At 39.2% G+C, this 19,772-nt stretch overlaps 1 protein-coding gene across 1 annotated transcript in view; it reads right to left on the bottom strand.

Moving 5' to 3' along the window:
• Nucleotides 1-701: 701 nt before the first annotated feature.
• Nucleotides 702-19,772, bottom strand: part of LOC126203474 (uncharacterized) — an 81,708-nt gene continuing 62,637 nt past the window's right edge. Inside the window, exon 4 of the mRNA XM_049937792.1 lies at nucleotides 702-2,021. Within this exon, the coding sequence (XP_049793749.1) occupies nucleotides 1,839-2,021 (183 nt within the window). The 3' untranslated portion in view covers nucleotides 702-1,838. The remainder of the gene's footprint in view (nucleotides 2,022-19,772) is intronic.

Consider the following 19,772-nt stretch of genomic DNA (forward strand, 5'->3'; position numbering starts at 1 on the left):
TAGTTCACATTGCTTGATGCTTTTGATGAAGTAAGCCAGCAGCATACCTACAGGAAACCACACACAGGAAATGTGGGAGGATGTCACTTGTGTCTCCAGAGATGGCCAGCGGAATGTGGTTTCCAGACTACTGGCTCTGTTTCTGCCTTCAGCCTCCGACCTCCTCACATGGAGTCCCCCTTTGTTCCTGTCATTCCATCTTAATCTGTCCTGATGACTCCTCCAAGCAGCTGGCAATCTGCTCACTTCCCCAAGGTGCTCCTTATTTATTCCATATCTCAAATTTCACAAATTCCATCCTGTTCTCTACTTGCATCATGAAATCTCCTTCCTTGGATGTCCACTCCTGAGTCCTTCACTCATACCCCTGCCAGCAGGATAGCAGTAGACTGAATAGTCTTTTGAGGATCAAGGCTTCAATCTAGGAATCGGATCATGGGAGTTAGGGACTGTATAGAGACCAGTGTTAGTTTATGGTTTTTTGGGCAGAACTAAGTTGCTGAGAGAGGAAGACTAGCAGATTCTGATTCCAGGAGATATATAAAGCATTATAGTACCAATACATATTTTGTGTCTACTTATGTGATGGAGTGACAGGAAACATATAACTACAGTAGTTTACAGCATTAATACCTCAACAAACAACTACAAATAAATACAAATATATTGCTCCTTGCCATATTGGTTAAGCATTTGTCATATTTTACAGTAGCTACTAACTTGTGTGTTATAAGTACTCACTTTCTGTATAACATATTAAAAGGGTATTAAACAAATTTATCCATGAATTAAGGGTTTTGGGGAAGAAGAAATGACAATTAATTATGAAAATATCTATGGTTAGGCCTGTGGGCAGCAGGAATCCGTGAGTTAGCAGTAATTCAGAAATAGTAAGATGCATCAGAGTACTCATTCTCCACTAAACTCTTGTAAACCCATAAGCCTGCTTATACCCTTTTGTTATTTACGTACCTTACTTATTATCTATGTATCTATCTATGGCTCAGTGAATCATTGTGCAGTGTGGGGATATTGAACTCATTACAATAGTTTATTTCAGTTTTATGTACCTTCAGCAGAAATGAACACTACAAGTCTCATTTAGCTGAGATGAAAATACAATTTTTCTTCAGTATCCATATGCACCCAAGTCTACAATTATTTGTAAATAATAACGAAGTGTATGATACAATATAAATTATAACAGAAGGAATATTTAATATTCAACAGAAAACCTATGGTGGCAGTGCTAGAGTCACACTATATCCTTGGCTACTGCACACTGACTGTATTTTCACATAATTTGACCAATATTTTTTATAGTTCTATCTTCCTAATCTTATTAAAAACTGACTTGGTTAGCATCCTTGTCTTTTGTAGCAATTCTGAAACTTTGGGTACTTAATACAACAGTTCCGCCTAATACTAATATTAACATTGCACTGAATCACAGAATATGTGAAAATAGCATGCTACATGTGAAAACAATTTTTTTCTGTCATCAGGGATGGCATATATTCTCTCTCTTGCACTGTAGATTATTCATTGTTGTTACTTGGTAGTCATAAATGAGTCTTATAACTGTATTATTCAGATATTTTTACAGCCATACAAGAGTAAGTACATTTACATCTACAAAATTATTTGGTTTTTCAGAAATGAAGGTTGGTAATACCAAAATTATGAAGACATGGGGCCCTTTAAGACTAATACAAAGTATGACATAACAGTCTCATCATTCCAGGTGACATTATTATAAATATATATTTTCAATACAGACTTTCACATATTCAGTACATACTTTCAAATTTTCAGTACATACTTTCACATGTGGAAATTCAATCTATAGGGATGTAGTTGCGTCGATAACACAAGGAAATGAAAATATCACCTAAAAAAAGAATGCCTTCAACAACTGATATTATCCCAGAAGTCACTACACTAGCACTCTTACTTTTTTGCAGCAAGAATATTCCAGTGAGAGTAAACATCAGACAGCCAAATACTGAGGATAGCACCAACTGAAACAAAGAGCCACCTGTAAATGTAGTCTGGAAAAAGTAGTCTGTCAAATTTATAATGCAAAATATATTACACAGCTGTCATTTACCAAAATTTTCAATGTTGTATTGAATTAATAAGTTTCGGAATGTACTGCATGGCATTTCTAACAGATATGTTACATTAAAGTACTTCACTTGTCATGGCTGAATCAAATAAAGATGGCACCCACAGTTGATGCAAGGGACCTGTGTAAGTGGGTAGGAACAGGACTGGCTTACATCAGGAACTACCAGTGGGTACAGGAAGTACTTTCTCTCTGGCTTTGGGATAGTTATCACATATCCCAGCCCAGAAGAGACACCAGAGTTGTAAAACCATTGACACAGTGGAAAGGCAGAGACAGTGTAGCATTGGTGAACTGATTGTTACATGACTAGGCCGCACCTTTATTGGGGCTTACGTGATGGGGACAGATGCCCTGGCAAAAGAGAGGTGAGCAAAGCCCATATAAATATACTTATTTCTAGACAGATGAATGCAGTCTGACAGTCACTAGCTTCAAGAGGAGGTCTATGCTAGTCTTTGAGTCAACATGACTCAACAAGCTGCAACCAATTGACTTTGTCACTACTAGCCACTGGCCTACTATCCATGCTAGATTTGAGGCCACTAACTTGGTGTCCTCCAACTGGTGATCTACCTGCAGGCCTACTTCGTCACTGTAAAATGTATACTTTTACAGCTGAAATGTCACAGTTAATAAAATGTTTCAGGCTGTTATACTGTGGTAAAACTGAATTCACCTTAAAACCCAATGTTTTATCCCCATATGCAGAGAAAATAGCTACTTTGAATATCCAATCCACACCTTGGCTCAGGCCTGACTACAGCAAAATTCCGCTTCGGTGTGCTTCAGTGCAGTGGCATGATATCACATGTTTTGAATGCGAAAGCGCAATTGACCATTGTCGACTTCTGTCATCTGCTGTTGCTATCACCTCATGATTGAAGACTGGTACACAACTTCTTCAGCACCGGAATGTGGATGTCATTCAGTTTCACGCCATCCCCCTTTCTATTAAAATACAGGGTGTTTCAAAAATGACCGGTATATTTGAAACGGCAATAAAAACTAAACGAGCAGCGATAGAAATACACCGTTTGTTGCAATATGCTTGGGACAACAGTACATTTTCAGGCGGACAAACTTTCGAAATTACAGTAGTTACAATTTTCAACAACAGATGGCGCTGCAGGTGATGTGAAAGATGTAGACAACGCAGTCTGTGGGTGCGCCATTCTGTACGTCGTCTTTCTGCTGTAAGCGTGTGCTGTTCACAACGTGCAAGTGTGCTGTGGACAACATGGTTTATTCCTTAGAACAGAGGATTTTTCTGGTGTTGGAATTCCACCGCCTAGAACACAGTGTTGTTGCAACAAGACGAAGTTTTCAACGGAGGTTTAATGTAACCAAAGGACCGAAAAGCGATACAATAAAGGATCTGTTTGAAAAATTTCAACGGACTGGGAACGTGACGGATGAACGTGCTGGAAAGGTAGGGCGACCGCGTACGGCAACCACAGAGGGCAACGCGCAGCTAGTGCAGCAGGTGATCCAACAGCGACCTCGGGTTTCCGTTCGCCGTGTTGCAGCTGCGGTCCAAATGACACTAACGTCCATGTATCGTCTCATGCACCAGAGTTTACACCTCTATCCACACAAAATTCAAACCCGGCAACCCCTCAATGCCGCTACCATTGCCGCACGAGAGACATTCGCTAACGATATAGTGCACAGGATTGATGACGGCGATATGCATGTGGGCAGCATTTGGTTTACTGACGAAGCTTATTTTTACCTGGACGGCTTCGTCAATAAACAGAACTGGCACATATGGGGAACCGAAAAGCCCCATGTTGCAGTCCCATCGTCCCTGCATCCTCAAAAAGTACTGGTCTGGGCCGCCATTTCTTCCAAAGGAATCATTGGCCCATTTTTCAGATCCGAAGCAATTACTGCATCACACTATCTGGACATTCTTTGTGAATTTGTGGCGGTGCAAACTGCCTTAGACGACACTGCGAACACCTCGTGGTTTATGCAAGATGGTGCCCGGCCACATCGCACGGCTGACGTCTTTAATTTCCTGAATGAATATTTCGATGATCATGTGATTGCTTTGGGCTATCCGAAACATACAGGAGGCGGCGTGGATTGGCCTCCCTATTTGCCAGACATGAACCCCTGTGACTTCTTTCTGTGGGGACACTTGAAAGACCAGGTGTACCGCCAGAATCCAGAAACAATTGAACAGCTGAAGCAGTACATCTCATCTGCATGTAAAGCCATTCCGCCAGACACGTTGTCAAAGGTTTCGGGTAATTTCATTCAGAGACTACGCCATATTATTGTTACGCATGGTGGATATGTGGAAAATATCGTACTATAGAGTTTCCCAGACCGCAGCGCCATCTGTTGTTGACAATTGTAACTACTGTAATTTCGAAAGTTTGTCTGCCTGAAAATGTACTGTTGTCCCAAGCATATTGCAACAAACGGTGTATTTCTATCGCTGCTCGTTTAGTTTGTATTGCCGTTTCAAATATACCGGTCATATTTGAAACACCCTGTATGTGGAGTGTTTTACAATTTTTATGGTCTCTCTGTATAATCTTTCATGTATCCACTTGTGGCTGGCAGTACTTGAGTCCTATCAAAATGAATGTGGTAGTCTCCTGGCTGCAAAGCATGTTCCACAACAGCTTATCTGTCAGTCTCCCTCTTCTGCAACTGCCCTTGTGCTCTTGTAGTCATTTTTTGACCATTTTTTTGTAGTACCCACATACACCTCCCCACAATTCACAGAATCCTACAAATTACTGCTTTTTCCAGCAGTTTGTGACACCCTTGGCCAATTTTGAGTGGTCTTGTACATCCAGGTGGGTTTGTATATTACCACAATGTTCCACTTTCTCACGATTTTTCCTTCGAGGTCAGTAATGTCCTTAATGAAAGACTGGAAAACTTTCAACTTCACCAGTACTTGACCATAAAATAAATAAATGTCGTGTGACTAGGGCCTCCTGTCAGGTAGACTGTTCCCCCGGGTGCATGTCTTTCAATTTGACACCCCTTCCTCCGACCCATTCGGGAACTGAACCGGCCCTTAGTATTGACATTCTGTCATGCTGACCACTCAGCTACTGGGGGCAGACACTTGACTATCACTATAATTTATACATGGTGGTCTCAATGCTCTTTTCACCTCAGTGGATGAATAACCATTCTTGAGCAATGCATTTGTGAGACGTTTTAATTCTACATCAAGCAGCTCTGGTTCACAGATTTTCCTTGCTCCATCTACCAATGCCTTTATAATGCCTCACTTTTGTTTTGGGTAGTGGTTCAAATACTGGTGTAGGTAATGGCCTGTGGGGTGGGTTTTTGATAAACTGTTTGGCCCAAGCTACCATCTTCTTTCTTGAAAACTAGCATATCAAGAAAATTCAATCTTCCACTTACCTCCTCTTCCACTGTAAACTGAATGTTCAGATCAATCCCACTCAGATGTTTGTGAAAATGATCCAGTTCCTCCCTGCCAAGCCGCCACAAAACAAACATATCATCCACATACTGGGACCAAATATTTGCTTCGTTATTTCCATTTGTCTACTTGTTACTGCCAGTCTCCTACCGTAGCTGCAGTTCAAGTCCAGGGCTGGGCAGCTGCTCAGACACCTTCATCTGTGCAGGCACTCTCTGTCACTGCCTGCCTCTGCTTGCAGGGGTAGGCTGCTGTTGTGAACTGTCTCATCCACAGTGGGTCTTCAGCAAGGTTCCACACACTGTGGTGCACCCTGCTCTGAGCTTTTTGGCTGTGACAGGTCTGTGTGAATGCCAACATGAGCCATCATATTCTCTTTGTGTTGGCAGCCTTCATGACTCACTGAGTGAAACTGCAAGCTGTTGGTGAAATTAGGCCACTTGCCTACCACAGCACCTCTTCACTGTCCATCATCATGACTGTAGTTGTTTGCTGACCAATAAAATGAATGTTTAACAATGCTGTTTCTGTTATGATACGTCAAACAACAATGAGACATCTACTTATTGCTCCATGGGAACCTGCCCAAGATGGTGAAGTACTTGTTTCCTAACAACCTTGTTCTGCCACTCACCATATGGTACTCATAGACACCATCCACTCCTGACCTCTACAAGTGATGTCAGGAGCGGTTACAGGTGTCTGCACTGCAGTTGGATCCAGGACCATGTCTCTAGCAGCAGTATCTAGAAACGCAGTGGGGTAAGTGGACTGATTCCCCCCTCCCCTCACTATTTCATTTGCAATGGGAATGGTTGGGAAACGACTGTCACAGAATGTTGAAGGTGCAGTTTGTGGAGCTGGAAGAACAAGCCAATTGTCACAATTCCACAGAAATGCTATAGAGGATTATGTGGTCAAGTACCCAGTGAGGTGCACCCAATGCAACCTGCTGGGTGCACCATGTGCCTAGTCAGCACCAGCTAACTGTCACAGGAGGTGAGTAAGTCTTTGATGAATCAAGTAGCACAGTTAGAGACTGCTAACATAGATATATAGGCAGCTAGTTGCTGAGAGAGAGAGAGAGAGAGAGAGAGAGAGAGAGAGAGAGAGAGAGAGAGAGAGAGAGAGAGAGAGAGAGAGGGGGGGGGGTAGGGGGTAGGTCCTCATACAGTTTAACTACTAATTCATTAGATTCAACAGCCACCACTTTGCTTACCATTTTTTCTGGCAGATCGACAAAGGATATGTTTTCATTTGTTGATGACCTAGTGGAAACCAAAAGGCTAGATATCTGAATGGACTAAGAGTTATTACAGATGACTTAATGTGTGAAGGAAAGGCCTTAATGAGGCATCACAGAAGTTTGAGGAGTGCAATTACATCTGAGTAACTAAGGGAGGATCTTGTGCAACACTACAAGAAGCAAAATAGCTTAAGATCCTTTCATGAACAGCTGAGTGGCATATTGCAGATGCATAATGAGTCATTAGAAAATTTTGTTGAGAGAATAAAGAAAATCAATGTGAACAAACATGAGCTGACAGAGAGTGATGAAACAAAGGAAGTTATTTTCAAGCAGGTGGAAAATGAAGCACTGGATGCTTTCCTAAATAGACTACAACCCAATATGTCAAGGAGGGTAAAGGCATGAATCCCAAATGTACTTACTGCCACCATCAGGATAGCAACAGAGCTTGAAAAGACAGACATAGCAACAAGGGTAGAGAATATAAGAGGTTTCTTATCTACTGATGTAAGGTATTATAGATGTAGACAATTGGGCCAAATTCAAAGGCAATATCATCAGGCAGTGTATGAAATATGGCATAGTTGGACGCCAGCAGCAAAATTTCAGAAAGACTAAATACACAGGTGTGGAATAATCAACTGTCAAACATCAACGAGAACTCAAAATGGTAAACTCCAAGTACATTCACTGCCACTTGACTGGGTTACTCCCAGTAAATAATGGTTATTTAAGTAAGAATTAGTTAAGGTGCCACATGATAAACAAAGAGGAGTACTAAACAAGAGGAACTGAATGGAACCATTTACTGTTAAATTATTATAAATTATTAAATTATTGCTAAGGAATTTTTCAAGAAGGGAGAATATAGTAATGGTACTTTACTAGTTTGTAAGTGATGATTCAATGGAATTATGTCCAAGTGAGGAAAAAAGAGAAAATCAATAAGCTAATCACAGCAAATAATGTTTAGATTACAAATACAGTCAATGAAACTTGTGGGTTAAGCTGAAGTAATGTAAGGAAAAAAACTGAGAGTACAGGACATAATTGTCATCTAAAAGATGTGTACCAAGTCACTGCAGAATTACCATGAACTTCAATCCAGTGGACTCTTCTGAAAAGGACAGGCATGTTGCAGCTTAACTATTTTACTTGGCCACATGAGGACTCACATTCAGACACTGCCACTCTGCTGACCTGGTGATTTATGGTTTGAGCCTGGGTCTGTGCAGCTGCTCAACTGCTTTCATCTGTGTGGGTAAATTCTCTCACGTTTACCTTCACTTTTATGGAGAAGAACTGCTGCTGTGAACTGTGTAATCACCACTGGGTCTTAGGCATGATTCCATGTGCTCTGGTGCACCATGCTCAGAGTTGTGAGGCCACACCTAGTCAACGTGCATTCCATCACAGGATGTCATATGCTCCTTCTATCAGTGCCCTTGCTGACTTTCTTACTTACCCTGCCAAGCAATGCCACACACTGTTAGTGACAACATGCTGCTTGCCTACCACAGGGTCTCCTTACCAGCTGTGTGCTGTCTGTACCTTGGCAGTGCTGTCCTCTGACCAACTGTTGTAGTCTGTTGAGCAATAAAATGAATGTTTAACAATACTATTTCATTATGATATGTCAGACAACAAGCAGCCTTCTACCTGCTGCTCCACTGCAATCCCATCAGAACTACTGGCATCCTGACCACTGACAACCAAGTTCCACCTCCCATCATAGAGATTATCCTCTCCTGGCTTCTATAGATAGCTCCTACTAGATAGTATGACATGACACAGAGGATCAGGTAGGTTACTAGGGAGTGCTAATGTTTCGAGTACATATGAAGAAATATCAACAGTAAAAATGTGAAATACATATACAACATGAGCTCTGCATTGTGATTCAGCCTTGTTCAATTAAAACAGATCCATTTTGTGTAAAAAGTAAATTAACGTTTCTTACACAGGTAATTACAACTCTGTAATGTGAAATTATTCAGAAAAACTATTATTTTCATCTTTTGTTATCGCAAAGAAATTTTATAATGTGTTTTGTAAAATCAGATCATAAAATTAGAAATTTTGCAATTTTCATATTAAAATTAAAAATGTAAAAGGGTGAAGTGGGCCTTTACTATGATGTAGTTAGTCAAAATACAACTGTAAGAACAAAGTTCATAAAATGTAACAGAAAGGAAAGAAAACTAATCAGCTGGAAAAAAATAACTTTGTTGAAAGGTAGTAATAGAACTTTACTGAGAATATGTAAATGTTATAAGTCAGTCTTACATTAAATATAGGGTGACCATACATCCCGATTAACCGGGATTGTCCCATTTTTTGAGGCTCAAAATTTTTTCCCAACTTTTTTTTTTTTTTTAAACAAGCAATTTGTCCCGACTTTCAAGGATTATTTTCAGACATTTACAAAGTGGTTACAATATTTTCTGAGTGTCGATTTTATAAACTATCAATTGAAACTGACATTCCGTACATTGGTATCCCCTGATAATGTACTGATTAAGCACTATAATTGTTGTGTGCTCTTATTTTCTTTGCTTTTGCTTGCCATTGTTGTCAGCACTCAGTATCAGTTTCATGGAGTGCTAGCATGTCGTGGCAATGCCGAAACGAAAATCAAAGTTTCTGGAAGAGCTTCAGAGGAAATTTCCTTGTTTCATTGCTACAGACAATGACTGTTCAGCAAAATGTAACATATGTAACTGTGCTGTATCCATGTCTCATGGTGGTGCTGCAGATCTCAAGCATCATATGGAATCAGAGAAATACAGGAATAATCTTCAATTGGCAGGTTCCTCGCAAAAAATGACGAGATATTTTGTAACTTCAAATACACAGGAACAGAAACACGTAGCTGCAGCAGAAGGAACCCTGTCATTCCATGTTGTTGAACACCACCAAAGCTATCATGCTAATGACTGCAATGTTCAACTAAACAAAAAAATTTTTCCTGATTCTAAGATTGCAGAAAATGTTTCGTGTGGAAGAACAAAGTGTGAAGCAATTATCAACAATGTTAAAGCTCTGCATTCCCAGAAACAGGTAATAGCTGCCATAAACGGTGCAAAATACTTTTCAGTATCTACTGATGCTAACAACCATGGGCATCAGAAAATTTTTCCTGTGATAGTTCAGTATTTTTCTGTAAGTGAAGGTGGACTGCAGACGAAATTGCTTGATCTTGATGAATTGCAGAATGAAAAGTCCAAAACAATTTCCAATTATCTTTCTCATGTTATACAGTCATTCAGTATCATCTCAAAGTGTGTTGCATTTGGTGCAGACAATACTAACTGTAATTTGGGGGGGGGGGGGGTTAATGAAGAAAGAGAGTAATAATATTTTCACACATCTGAAAGAAAAGTTAAAAAACTCTAACATTGTTGGCGTAGGTTGTCCAGCACATGTTGTTCATAACACACTTCAAAGTGCTTGTGATGTTTTACCTGTTGACATTGACTGCATTGTCATGAAGTTGTGCAACCATTTTCATATTTTTTCTATTCGTGTTGCAGAACTCACTGAATTCTGTGAATTTGTTGGTGTCACTTACAAAAATTTACTTTCCTTTTCCAAAACAAGATGGCTTTCATTGTTGCCAGCCGTAGAAAGGATCTTGAAAATGTACGAACCTTTGAAATCTTACTTTTTGTCACAGTCTACCTCAAAGTGCCCTGCAATCTTAAAGAGTTTTTTCAGTGATCCTATAAATGAATGTTATTTACTTTTTGTACATTCAAAAATGAGTGTTTTCCAACAATCCATTCTGAGCATTGAGAAACAGAGTAATTCTATATGTGAAGTATTAGCAGTCTTAAATAAAGCTTTGACAAGTCTAAATTCAAGGAAACATGAACATTTTGTGCCACTAAGTGTAAAAAAAACTGCTGAATGATTGTGATGACTAGTCTGTTAAGAAATTTGACCTAGCAGTATCAACATTTTATGATGCTTCAGTAGACTATTTATCCTCATGGCTACAAGGAATAGCTGAGTTTTCTGTATTCTAATGGATGATGCTCACAGAACTGCCAGAATGGTCAGTAGTTGAAAATGCTTCAATGTGGCTAAATGAAAATGGCATTCTAGTAAATGACAGCCTCTTATTTGATGAAATAGTTCATATACAGTCATTTGTAAAACAACAAGTGGAAACATTCAGTGAACAATGGAATCAGTTAATGGCACATGAAAAATGGTGTAGGTTTTTCAGATCTTGCCAGTGTAATGAACAGTTCAGAGAATCACTTAATATAGTGCAGAACTTCTTTTCACTCCCTGCCCACAATGCAAATGTTGAAAGAGTTTTCAGCTTACTATCCTCACAGTGGACAGATGAGAGGAATAGATTTACAGTGAGGAGTGTTAAGTGTATTTTACTGACTTGTTTAAATTTCAGTAAATACAGTTCCACTGACTTCTATTCATACCTATTAGGCAAACCTAAGTTGCTGAATGAAATTTCATCTTCGAAGAAATATGATTGCAGTGTGGAATCCACAAAACTATATATTCCTTGTGTTCACTAAGAACTTTTTTTGTAGTGATTGGTACTGTATGTCTTTCTACATTCTGTGTTATAAATGTTACATTTCTTAATGAGTAAATTTCTGAATAACTTGAAATCTACTTCTTTACAGTCTTTCCATTCTTTGTTTGGTTTTGTACACACACACACACACACACACACACACACACACTTTTTGGCCAAGAAAATGTATGAAAGTCCCACTTTTGTCCGAAGAAAATATGGTCACTCTAATTAAATATTATAAAATATTCAATTTTGTTTTTGTGCCAAAATTGCCACAGCATGTGTTTATACAAAGCAGTTATGAGAGCTGTGAGGAATAGCTCAGTTCAGAAAGCTCCTAGGTAGAGCTCATAGTGCAAAGCTGTCATGTAGTGTTCCCAATGGAAAGTTATGCAAAGTAGCAATGTGAAATCGAAAGGAAGAATATGTAAAGTTTTTAGTTAAACATTTTTTTGAATATATTTGAAAATGGATTAAATAGCAAATAATCAGATCTGCATTTTGACTTGCATGACACGAATGAGAACCTAAAACACAACTTTACATTATTCAAACTGTACCCCACAATGCAAGTATAACAATTACACCATCAAATTCATGAATGATGCAAACTGCTCACTCTCTCCATTTCTGGTTGGTGGAAGTGAACCCAGGTAATGTCCCCAGTATTGATTCTTGCAAGGAAGCCATCACCTTCTCATTCAAAGTGCCGAAGAAGTTATTCACAAGCATCAACATGTCGTTCTCTCATTTCAGGAGTCAGCTGGCATGGCACCCATCTTGCAGACACTTTGTGAAACTGGAGCACATCATGCACAGTGTGATGTGCTGACCCATCGCTAATCTGTAAACATGCTGCAATGTCATTCAGTGTCACTTGGCAGTTTTCCTTCACTATGGCTTCAACTGCTGCAATGTTCTGTGGAGTCACAACTCATTGTGCTGGACCTGGTCGAGAAGCATCTTCCACTGAAGTCACACCATTTGTGAACTTCCTACTCCATTCATAGACTCGCTGCTGTGACAAACATGCATCACCGTGCTGAACCTTCATTCATTGATGAATTTCAATAGGTTTCACACCCTCACTACGCAAAAACCAAATAACAGAATGCTGTTCTTCCCTGGTGCAAGTCGCAAGTGGGGCGGCCGTCTTTATACCGATAGTGCGACGGTATGTGTGCATCTGCACTATGCTGCCACCTACAGGCCATTCTGCACACTGTTTATAGCATGCTTACCAACTTACAGGATAACGGTGCGAAATTTAGATTTATTATTTCTTAAATGCTTCATTTACACAAAGACCACAGCGACATTACACATTCTTTGGATCATTTTGTTTTTAATGATACACTGACTTTCCAACTTATGTATTGCAAAGATCATTATCCTTATGATATTTTAAAGAACTGTTTCCTTGTATTCTCAATATACATGCTGATTGTCTTAAGTGAGACAATACTTCCATTTTTTATGTAGTGAATTATTTTTACATCAAAATGACAAAAAGCATGAGATATCTCTTAATATCATGTTGGACCTCCTTATGCCCATTGCAATGCAGCAACATGTTGTGGCATAAACTCAACAAGTGAATGGAAGTTCTCTGCAGAAATACTGAGCCATTGTGCCTCTATAGCTATCCATAATTATGAAAGTATTGCTGGTACAGGATTTTGTTCATGAACTGACCTCTCACTTATGTCCAATAAATGATTGATGGGATTCATGTTGGGTGATCTGGGTGCCCAGATCATTTGCTCAAATTGTTCAGAATGTTCTTGAAACCAGTCATGAACATTTGTGGCCTGGTGACATGGCACATTGTCATCGATAAAAATTGCATCATTTATTGGCTTCAGATAGCTACCCAGTAGTTGAACATAACCATTTCCACTCAATAATCAGTTTATTTGGACCAGAAGACTAAGTCCATTCCATGTAAACACAGTCCACACTATTATGGAAACACCACCAGCTTGCACAGTGCCTACTTGGCAATGTGAGTCCATGGTTTTGTGGGTCCTGCACTGCACTTGAACCCTACCATCAGCTCTTACCAATTGACACTGGGACTCATCTGACTACATCTACATCTACATCCATACTCCACAAACCACCTGACGGTGTGTGGCGGAGGGTACCTTGAGTACCTCTATCGGTTCTCCCTTCTATTCCAGTCTCGTATTGTTCGTGGAAAGGAGGATTGTCGGTATGCTTCTGTGTGGGCTCTAATCTCCCTGATTTTATCCTCATGGTCTCTTCGCGAGATACATGTAGGAGGGAGCAATATACTGCTTGACTCTTCGGTGAAGGTATGGTCTCGAAACTTCAACAAAAGCCCGTACCGAGCTACTGAGCGTCTCTCCTGCAGAGTCTTCCACTGGAGTTTATCTATCATCTCCGTAACGCTTTCGTGATTACTAAATGATCCTGTAACAAAGCGCGCTGCTCTCCGTTGGATATTCTCTATCTCTTCTATCAACCCTATCTGGTACGGATCCCACACTGCTGAGCAGTATTCAAGCAGTGGGCGAACAAGCGTATTGTACCCTACTTCTGTTGTTTTCAGAAGTCACAGTTTTCCAGTTATCCAGGGTCCAACCTATATGGTCACGAGCCCAGGATAGGCACTGCAGGTGATGTCATGCTGTTAGCAAAGGCATTGCATTGGTCATCTGCTGCCATAGCTCATTAATGTCAATTTTGGTGCACTGTCCTAATGGTACATTTGTCATGCGTCCCACATTGATTTCTGCAGTTATTTTGACCAATGTGGCTTGTCTGTTAGCACTGACAACTATATGCAAATACCACTGTCCTTGGTTGTTAAATAAAGACCATTAGTTGTGAAACTTCCTGGCAGATTAAAACTGTGTGCCCGACCGAGACTCGAACTCGGGACCTTTGCCTTGCAGAAGTAAAGCTGTGAGTACCGGCCGTGAGTCGTGCTTCGGTAGCTCAGATGGTAGAGCACTTGCCCGCAAAAGGCAAAGGTCCTGAGTTCGAGTCTCGGTCGGGCACACAGTTTTAATCTGCCAGGAAGTTTCATATCAGCGCACACTCCGCTGCAGGGTGAAAATCTCATTCTGCCATTAGTTGTATTTATTTTTATTTATTTGGTATGCGTATTCGATGGATCCGTTCAAGCAAGTGATTCACCTAGATGTGGAACGTATCAATACAATTGTACAAATACAATTAATGTTACAAAATTGTAATATAACACAATGATATTAATATTTATAAGTATCACTTTTGTTATAACTTCAAGTTTAGCACATATATTTCAGAACAACACAACACATATAAGTCACAGAGTAAGTTAACAAACAAGACATGTGTACACATTAGCATTCAAATGAGCACTGAGTCCCAGTCTAGCAGCCACTGCTCGGCTGGCCGCTTAGGTGGCGCAGCTGCTGCATGGCTGGCAGACAGCGCCGCATGTAGAGGACGCGCGTAATAGCGCGCCGGCACTTTGAATGATCGGCGAGTCACAACAACTTTTTCTCATTTTCAAGCTGTCATTTAACTAGTATACCAATTCACACTATAACATTATAACTATACATTAACACTATAACATTAACATAATATTGTATCATCCATCTAATAACTAAGAGACTAAGTACATCTATTGTTAAGGGAGTGCATTATTTTGGAAAAAGAACTCGTCTAAGGAGTACAGTGGATGGTCAAGCAGGTATGTTTTTAATGTACCTTTGAACAGCGTTTCATTTACTCTTGTACATTTAATATAGGCAATGCATTAAAAGTCTTTATAGCAGCATACTTTACTCCATTCTGTACAAGTGATAAATTTTTTAGTGCGACATGTAGATCATTTTTACCTCTAGTATTTTAGTTATGGTATGTACAATTTGTTTCACACTGAGCATAGTCTTTATTAACAACATTCATCACAGAGTATATGTACTGACATGTTGTAGCCAGTATACCAAACTGTGTGAAAAGTTTTCTACATGAGGTTCATGGAGGAACCCCACAGATGATTCTGTCTGCTCTCTTCTGAGCAGTTAAGATTTTTTTTTGAGGCTGGTGAATTACCCCAGAAGATTATTCCATAACTCATTAATGAGTGAAAGTATCCAAAGTAAGCTGATTTTAAAATGTCGATGTCCCCAAAATGAGTAATGATTCTTAAAGCAAAAGTTGCTGATGAAAGCCTTTTTATAGTAAGGGACACATGCTGTTCCCAGTTGAGCCTACTGTCAATGTGAACCCCTAGGAATTTAGTGGAGTGCACCTGTTCTGGTTCCTCGTTGTCATGAGCAATTATTATATTTTCTGGTGTTTTATTTTTTGTGTGGAACTGTGTAAAATTAGTGTTTTTAATATTAACTGAAAGAGAATTAATTGAAAACCAACATGTAACTTCCCTGGGTATATCATTAACATCAGTCTCCAGATCAGCAGTAGACTTACCATCTACTACCATGCGTGTATCATCAGCAAACATTGTGAATTCACAATTTTTACTAATGGACAGAGGTAAATCATTAACATATATTAAAAACAGCAAGGGTCCAAGGACAGACCCCTGGGGAACTCCATGCTGTATTTTGCCCCATTCAGAATCCACTAGATTAGAAGATCCTTTGTTGCAGCCATTTAGAACCACCTTTTGTTTCCTGTCTTCAAGATATGATTTTAGCCAGTTACCTATAGGCCCTTTGATTCTGTAATGATAAGCCTTCTCCAAGAGTATCTTGTGGTTTACACAATCAAAGGCCTTGGAAAGATCACAGCAGACACTAACTGGTGACTTATTACTATTAATAGACTCCAAGACATCATTTGTGAGTGAGTATATGGCACGCTCTGTGGAAACCCCCTTTTTAAAAACCAAACTGTCTGTGGTTAGTAACATTAAGTTTATCAAGATGTGCCACAATCCTGTTATACACTGCCTTTTCAAGAACCTTTGAAAACATTGTTAAGAGAGAGATAGGACAATAATTTTTGACATCTGTAGCATCGCCAGACTTGAAAAGAGGTCTCACAATGGCATATTTCATTCTCCCTGGAACAACTCCCTCATAAAGAGATGTATTGCAAATGTAAGCAAGTTCTAGACTTACATCATTACTGCAGGCTTTCAACAGTTTACTAGAGATGTTATCTATACCTGAAGATCGTTTACTTTTCAATGAGTTAATTATTTTTTTTTATTTCATTAACAGTTATGGGTGGTACATTTCTATCATTAAAACTTTGTGGGAGGTTAAGTTTCAGAATATATGCAGCTTCCCTTAGGTCACCACTGCAACCTATTTGAGAAGTGATGGTTAGAAAGTGGTTATTAAATGTGTCTGCTATCTGTTTACTATCAGTTATTTCCAAATCGTTAATTTTTAGGACAACAGTTTTTACGTTGTCAGATCGTGCAGTAGCTGTTTCCCTCTTTATTACATTCCAAATCTTTTTGATTTTATTATTTGAACAATTAATTTCAGATTCTATGCACATACTTTTAGATTTTTTAATGACTTTAGTTAAAATTTTACAGTTCATCTGGAGGGGATTATTGGATCATTGTGCTCTATGTGGTGAGAAGTAATGCATGAAATTTTGCATTCTCGGCAGTCTCTTGACACTATGGCTCTTGGACTATTGAATTACCTAATGATTTACAAAATGGAATGTCCCATATTTCTTGCTCCAACTACCAGTTCATGTTCAAAGTCTGTTAATTCCTGTCATGCTGCCATATTAATGTTCAAAACCTTTTTGCATGAATAACCTCAGTACAATTGAGAGCTCCACCAATGCAATGCCCTTTTATACCTTGTGTACATGATACCACCAGCAGCTGTATGTGTGCATACCACTACAGTTTGACTTTCATCCCCTCAGTATAAATACAATTTCATATTTTAAAAAATTACAGAAGAGGTATCTCAGAATCTGACTACCCACTTACTGGAATTCTCACATGATTATGTTTTGCTTATTTCTCACTGTCCACTGCCACTAACACAACGTGCATGTACTTGGCAAGAAAATAGCAAATGGACCACTGATTCCATTCAAAAAGAAAGAAACTCTCTAATGAAACCACTGCTTTTCCTTCATGTGAGATTACTTTCAAAACAAAAGTTTATTGTTAGCAACATCCAAATATTATAGTCATCCTGCAGTCTGAGATACTTAGATATATTTTTACATTGAAAATGCTTAAAACTTCATTTTTCGTGGTTTGTTCATATACACGCCTAATACTCCGAGCACACATTGGTACTTTTGCAGCTGCCTAAAGTGTCTATGGTGAGATAGTTAACAAGATTTCTAGACTATCAGTCACATGTGAAAACATGAATTATGATTCTGGAATCAAATGATTAATTTTTGTCTTGTGAACATACTCAACGTCATGGATAGAACTGCTTTAGTGGGCAGACTGTGCAGAATGGATTATTGCTGTCAATGTTGTTAGTGAAAGATAATTGAAAGTTTTAGTTCCTTACTCCTGATGAGTTCAACATGTCCCTAATAGTCAGGTGAGAAAGCTTGGAAGCTCTCGGAAAAGTTTCACACTTATCACGTATCATATTGTCCATGTATTGCATTGCTCATCAGATCTTATTTAACAGAAAACTTAGATATCACTCAAACAAACAAAATAGAATAATTAATTAGAATAGTACTATGTAAGTTAGTTGGCATTTGAGAATAAGTGGATTGGAGTGCTTCCGTCAGCAGTTCATCAACTCAGCATTCTCACCTTCCATTATGTAGCCATTTCCACTATATAAAGCACTGTGATTACCAGTTCTCAATAAGGAAACTTTCTCTGATGCAAAAACTTTACCTGTTTTTGAAATAAACTGAATTCCACCCCAACTTGAAATTAAAAACTGATTTTTGACATGCTTAGAGGGGTTATAGAGATTTTTATCATAAGGGCATTCATAATTTTTACATGATTTTTGAAAGGAACAGAGACTTTAAGTTTACTGAATTTAAACTTTACGCTTGTCACAAATTAAATATTTTTTTTTATAAAAAGCCATTTTCCAATGTTTGCTGAGTGAGGTAGTATGGTAATCAATGAAAACAAAAGTTTTTCATTGCGTCTGATGGTATTTGGAAATGACAGAACAAGTTTTACATTGTTTCTCAAAAGGAAAATCCTCAGCTTGTCATGTATCTAAATGGTATATCATCTGCTTCATTTACCAGTACCAAGCAAATAAAAGATCATACCACAATAAAACATATGAACACACAAATTAGACAAGGCAGACAATGTGGAGGTAGAAAGTGTGATTGTGGTATCCGATATGCTGGTTGACTTGGTATTGGTAACTGAAATAAATGACAACTCATTTTGCCACATAACAAGCTGAGAATTATCCTTTAGGGAAACGATTACAAAACTTTTGTTTTCATTGACTACCATAATATTGCACTCAACAAACTTTGGTAAATTGGTTCTTCTAAATAGATATTTACTTTGTAACAAGTATAAAGTTTAAAGTCTGTAAATTTAAGATCTCAACATTATGAAAAGGATAGTTGACACTCACCTTATAGCGGAGTTGCTGAGTCACAGACATATGCAACAAAAGGACTGTCACACAACAAGCTTTCTGCCAACATGGCCTTTATTAAAAATAGACACACACACACACACACACACACACACACACACACACACACACACACACACACACACACACACACATTATGTGTGTGTGTGTGCGCGAGTGTATACCTGTCCTTTTCACCCCCTAAGGTAAGTCTTTCCGCTCCCGGGATTGGAATGACTCCTTACCCTCTCGCTTAAAACCCTCATTCTTCCGTCTTTCCCTCTCCTTCCCTCTTTCCTGACAAAGCACCCGTTGGTTGCGAAAGCTTGAATTTTATGTGTATGTTTGTATTTGTTTGTGTGCCCATCTACATGCCAGCACTTTCGTTTGGTAAGTAACATCATCTACCAAACAAAAGCACTGGCAGCTCGATAGCCACACAAACAATCACAAACATACACACAAAATTCAAGCTTTCGCAACAAACGGTTGCTTCATCAGGAAAAAAAGGGAAGGAGAGGGAAAGATGAAAGGATGAGGGTTTTAAGGGAGAGGGTAAGGAGTCATTCCAATCCCGGGAGCGGAAAGACTTACCTTAGGGGGAAAAAGGACAGGTATACACTCGCGCACGCACACACACACACACACACACACACACACACACACACACACACACACACACACACACACACACACACACACACACACACACACACACACGTCCATCCGCACATACACAGACACAAGCAGACATTTGTAAAGGAAAAGAGTTTGGGCAGAGATGTCAGTCGAGGCAGAAGTAAGGAGGCAAAGATGTTGTTGAAAGACAGGTGAGGTATGAGTGGCGGCAACTTGAAATTAGC

This window comes from Schistocerca nitens, chromosome 9 (genome assembly GCF_023898315.1).
Source record: "Schistocerca nitens isolate TAMUIC-IGC-003100 chromosome 9, iqSchNite1.1, whole genome shotgun sequence".
Classification (NCBI taxonomy): Eukaryota; Metazoa; Arthropoda; class Insecta; order Orthoptera; family Acrididae; genus Schistocerca; species Schistocerca nitens.